Genomic DNA, 6,000 nt, shown 5'->3' with positions numbered 1-6,000 from the left:
TTCTAAAAACGATTCCTGCTTTTATATATATATATATATATATATATATATATATATATATATATATATATATATATATATATATATGAAATATTGCTTGCCTTATGAAGTGAGAAATAAATAAAACTGTAAAATATTTTCTTATGTAGGGGTTCCTTAAGACATCATTATTATTGGAAGGGTTCTAATAAGGCAAAAAGGCTGGGAAACAATGCACTAGAAGTTATCACGCGAGTACATACCCGTACATATATACAGAGGGGCATTCCCTGGATCCTGTATGACATGAAGTCACTCTTGATCTCCAGTAAGCCCCGCGTCTTTCAATCATTTAAAAACACTTATTCGCCCTAAACAAGGCACATTGGCACTGAAACATAAAGGGCTACTTTGAATCAGGGGCATCCTCGGCAAAGAAGTTTTGCAACGAGATGTTCGTTCACATTACATTTTCATTTTTGCATGTTGGTGTTGCCAGGGAAACAGGAAGCCAGGAAGGAAGTCCAAAGGCTAGCAATTTGAGAAAAGATACTATTAGAATAGAAAGACTCCCGGAATCTGAAGACCTTATACAGTAAAGAGGTAAAGTTTTTTTGCATTTAGACAAGTAGCCTTAGCATGACTTGAATAGAAAGTTAAGGAAGCCAATGCACATTATAAGAGAAGAACAGAAACTGGCTGTTAGATGTTCAAATTAAAATAAAGTATGACAAATATCACTTGTAAATTAGTACGTTACGTTAAATTGTAAATGAGTTCAGGCATGTTTTTGTAAATATCGTGTATCTGTGTTAGTGTGTGTGTGTGTGTGTGTGTGTGTGTGAGAGAGAGAGAGAGAGAGAGAAAATAACAGCGATTGAATAGAAAGGAACAGAGAGAAAGAGAGAGAGAAAGAGAGAGAGAGAGAGAGAGAGAGAGAGAAAGGGGAAAGGGGAAAGGAGAGATACATATGTGCGTGTTCCATATAGATAGATAGCAGAGAAACAAAGAGAGGGTAAAAGAAAGAAAGAAATAGAGAGAGAAAAAGTGAAACATATACATGTGTTGAGAAAGAAATTAAGAGAGAGATGCATCTATATAGAGAGAGTGAGAGAGAGAGAGAGAGAGAGAAAGCAACATGGAAAGAGAGAGAGAGAGAGAGAGAGAGAGAGAGAGAGAGAGAGAGAGAGAGAGAGAAACGAAAGCGAGCGCGAGAGGGGAGAGAGCCATGTGTATGAGTTCGTGTTAGGTATATATATATATATATATATATATATATATATATATATAGAGAGAGAGAGAGAGAGAGAGAGAGAAAGAGAGAGAGAAAGAGAGAGAGAAAGAAAGATAAACATGCATAGTTTCGTGAAAGAGAACGAGAGAGAATGTGTGCTTGTATATATAGGGTGAGGGAGACAGCAAGACGAATACGGAGAAAGATATATATATATATATATAGAGAGAGAGAAAACGAGAGAAAAACAAAGAGAGAGAGAGAGAGAGAGAGAGAGAGAGAGAGAGGAAATGCACGAGCGTGCGCGCACGAGAAAGAAAGAGAAAGAGGGAACAGGAGAGAGACGGGAACAAAATCGCTTAATACGGAACATTTAATGTAGGGCATGAAAACGTGAACACAATTGAAATGCTAATGTTCACATGAAAACAGGTCAGAAGAAATAGACAGACTCGAGTTTGGTCGTTGTTTATCGACAGAGCGGATATCAGTTTGTTACGTAAACACAACAGATAGCAATATTGACGTTTATCTCCGGCAGAACAACCGACAAAAAATGTTTGATATATCAGAGCTTTTCCAAGTTTCAGCCAGTACGGTCGTTTGGACAATATTCATTATCACCGTCTTCGCGTAAGTTTCTTTCGATTTTTTAAGTAAGCTTATACAATAAATGTATTAGACCTGACGTTTTATGTTTCAGAACTTTTATGGAGTAGGATTGATCATTTGTGTTATTTGCATTATTCGAACTACTATTTTCATCTTGAATTATTTGGAATATTTGGACTACTGTTCTCATTTTGAGTGTTATTTTCACGACGTTTCGGCCGATATAACTTTCGACCTTCTTCAGGTGTCTCTTGTCGAACTCGAAAATCTGCACGGAATTTCGAATAGGACCCTTTATTTAATCCAAAGGCGGGTAGCATGCTTTCGTTCCATCAACCGTGAACGCATGAAAGTCTTAATTAGTAATTGTATTCTCAGTATCGCCCGCACTGAGGATTGAACCTTCAGCCTCCAGAAGAGTATCAATTACAACTGAATTTTACCAGGTACTTATCCGCGAGAAAACGTGACGTAACGAATAAAGTACTAGGTAAATTCAGTTGTAAGTGCCAGTGAAGAAGGTCGGAGGTTACGTTGACCGAAACGTTGTAAAGATAATAATGGAAATGAAAACACTAATTCGATAATCCAAATGATCCAAATTATCAATCCCCATCTAAAAATAAAAAAAAAAAAAAATCAGAAGCATACTCTCATGGTGGTAATTATTTTCATAACATTTCGGCCGATGTAATCTCCGATGTTTTTTACGTAAATCTTTTCAAATTTTTAATCTGTTAACTAAAAAACCTATATGGAATTTCGAACTGACCCTTTGTTTTAACACTGGGGGTAGATTATCCTCGTTTTGTAAGCTATGACTAGGCAGAAATGTTAATTACCGTGTTATGTTTTATTTATTATTGCTTATAATAAGAATTGAGCATTCATCGCCCAGAAGACTGTCACGTGGATCCGTAACGCTACGGTTAAGCGCGTTGATCATCAATCAATTCTAAGTGACAGTTTTCTTACAAGCTCGAGTCTTCAATCTTTACCACAAGTGATAACTAGGAATAATGTAACTTTTCTAACCGATCATGGTTGACGAAACTAGAAAAATCTACCCTCGTTTATTAAAAAAATGTGTTCAGTTAGAAATTCCAGTTTCTTGAGCATAACATAAAGATTCGTAATTGCGAAAAGATCAACCTGAAGAAGGCTGGAGATTTAATCGGTAGAAACGTAGTTGAGAACAGTAATCTGAATTATTCAAATAATAAATATGTTGGACACTTTTACACTATTGGGACGAAACTTTGTAGTCGATAAATGGAGTTTTCAGATAAAAACAGTGGTTTCTACAGATTTTTTTGTCAATTCTAATGAATTACAATCGTAGCTTCCAATTTATGGAGTCGAAATTACCTGAATATTATTGAATTATTAAAAAAACAAAACAACTTTAATCGTGTTAGTAGATAAAAAATTGCCGTCATCTTTCTTAAATTGAAACGGAAAACCACCTTCCTTTTGAACTCTGTTTTGTATTACGATCGTTTTTATCAAATTCTATTATTTATTTTCTTTAATAAATAATTTTCTATCTTATTGATTTTCGTAATTTCTTTGATATAATCATCTTAAAAATATGAGGAATGCGTAGATCACATTGTTTTCATGTGAAATTCTGTTTTACGATTTCCAAAATTTCGTGTAGAAGCCCCATATGTTGTATTGTTTTAATCATAAACGTTTTGATGAATTACCAGCTAGTGCCACTGGCGTTACGCGGGAATGAATGCGAACCTTTGTGTATACTTCACCTCTGAACCCTATATTACAAATTTTTATTCCTTTATGTCATGTCGTCCATTGGTCTATCAGGCTTCAGTTTGAAATCACATTTTAATCACTAAACATGCAGAATTAATGGACGTATCTCATTTTAGATACGTTCAAACAGTTCAACAAAAGATCTTGTCGTTAGGCGATCAGTCATGCTTAAATTTAAAATAGCATTTTCTTTATCATTTTTTTATGGAAATCGCTCCTGACAAGGCATGAAGCCACGTGATATAAAAAGCTAAAAATACCGTTTCAAGGTCCAAAACTATCCAACGATAGTTACACAGATAGATTCTGACCCAGAAAACGGCAATTCTTCCCTCTTTGTCAGAAACACCACTCATAAAATAGAGGACTAATAGTGAAAAGACGGGAAGCTAGAGTAAAAAGGCTGACGAAATTAAACTCAAGGAGCACTTTCTACTCCCCAGTAACTTATGTTAAGTGTGAAATAGCATTTTTGTTTGTCCGTCACGTTTAAATGTGAATTGGCATTTCATTAAGTGGAAGCATCTGATTTTAGATACGTCCGCTCATTTCTATAAGAAGTTTTGTCAATCAGTCGGTCTGTCAGACTTTAGTTTGAAATAGCATTTTTCGGCGCGTCCGTATAAGAAGCCTTCAACCCATCCGATGAGCAGCAAAATCACACCCCTTCTCGAAAGAGGTCGCTAGATAAGGAAGATTTTCTATACATTTTCCTCAGGCCGCCTATATTTGAAAACCACCCTCTTCCCTGTTTCTCCACCGATACAAACACGCAGAAATCAAAATATAATGTGAACAAAGATCCTACTACCTAATTTCCTATGAAAGCTGCCATCTCCAAATTTGAATATTATCACAGCAACATCTTACGCTTCGGTGGCAATATATCTTATTTAGGAGAGAATAGGAGTAAACAAAAAAATCCACTTAAATTTGAAACATCATTCTTTTTGTTAGGACAGCTTCAAGCGTTAAATAGCATTTTTCGTCTGTCTGCCACGTTTAAGTTCGAAATAGTGCGTTTTCTCCTCAAAACGCAGCGAGCAGCAAACTTTGTTTTCATAGTGAGTCTCAGAATTTAAAGTGGGCGCCACATGTGGCATGATCATTCGGCAAGCAGAACGAAAGTTCTGGAAAAAAAGACGAAATATTAACTTTAGCATTCTATATTCATCATTTTTGGAAGCAAAATAAATAAATAAATAAATAAATAAATAATAATAATAATAATAATAATAATAATAATAATAATAATAATAATGTCAGTATCGACCAGCGCCACACCAAAATAGTCGACGGATCGCAGAAAATGGAAAGATCGAGGCGGGAATGCACTAACCAAACCTTCCCTGAACGCGTGTGAAGAGAACTAGAACCTTGAGGAGTACCACTCAAATTCCAGTAATGACCAACGGTCATTGCCAGCGAGAGATCAATGGCAAGCGACTGTTGCAAAGGTGATCAGTAGAGCAGGAAAGTTCTGTAAATTAGGAAAAACTTGTTACCCAGACTCCAGGGAACACCACCGGTTATTGTCAGAGAGCAATCACCGATGATTTGCGTGAAAACTAAAACAAAAAATTATAATTAATAAGCCCCAATATGATATTTTAATGTATACAGATTTCCCATTTATCAATATAGATAATTATTATATTGTACCCAGTATATAGCAGTGGTTACCGTTTTCGCTATCGTTAGGTGAGAAAGAAATAGTTAAACATAAAACGACTTAAACGTATAAATGTATATTGCGCATGCGTAGAGGAACACTTGAAGTCGATTTACGTTTGCCAAGTACCAGTTTTAAAAAAGAATTGCCGAACAAAAACCAAATCAAATTTATCCTATAGGTCCGAATATTCTATACATCAATTTTCAAATCTGTAGACCAAAATTGTCGGAATAGTTTGGTAGAAACCGTTTCGCATACACATACACAGACAAGATGACTTATATATAGAGAGAGAGATACTATAATAATACTGCTTATTGCATAATTACGAGGGTTGTTTCAAAAATATTGGCTCCTATTCTTTAACTAAAAATATTGAAGAGCTCCGAAGATGGGAGTGGTACCATTAAAACGAGAGACGTGTCGTGCTCCAGAATTTATTTTTTTACATAGTCACCACCATTCTTTATGCACTTTTGTCAGTGATGAACGAGTCTTGATGTCTAGGTAAAAATCACCGCCTGGTCCATTTTGTCACGGTTGCAATTCAAGCGTTGTTGTCGGTGAAATGCTTAATGCATTCTTCAAAAGTCTGACGGTGCCAGTTCGGGATTATATACGATAGGCGAGACAGCATCTTCCAGCCGAACATTGTCACACATTTCTTCAAAATTGTGTGTGACCTGGCGTTGTCGTATTGCAAACGGAATACTCGCCTTTTCTC

The 6,000-nt window shown here is 35.8% G+C and overlaps 1 protein-coding gene across 2 annotated transcripts in view; it reads left to right on the top strand.

Annotated features, from left to right (window-relative positions):
• Nucleotides 1–1,366: 1,366 nt before the first annotated feature.
• The window catches only part of LOC145246657 (cytochrome P450 3A11-like), a 94,859-nt gene continuing 90,225 nt past the window's right edge, over nucleotides 1,367–6,000 (top strand). The window contains exon 1 of one of the 2 annotated variants that reach the window (XM_080108365.1): nucleotides 1,367–1,846. In XM_080108365.1, coding sequence (XP_079964491.1) covers nucleotides 1,770–1,846 — 77 coding nt within the window. In that variant the 5' untranslated portion in view covers nucleotides 1,367–1,769. The remainder of the gene's footprint in view (nucleotides 1,847–6,000) is intronic. The other variant, XM_080108366.1, reaches the window with a different exon arrangement.

Source organism: Euprymna scolopes, chromosome 24 (genome assembly GCF_053919585.1).
Source record: "Euprymna scolopes isolate OS-2025 chromosome 24, ASM5391958v1, whole genome shotgun sequence".
NCBI lineage: Eukaryota > Metazoa > Mollusca > Cephalopoda > Sepiida > Sepiolidae > Euprymna > Euprymna scolopes.
Note: the sequence above shows the minus strand (reverse complement) of the source record. Positions and strands in the feature narration are given on the sequence as shown.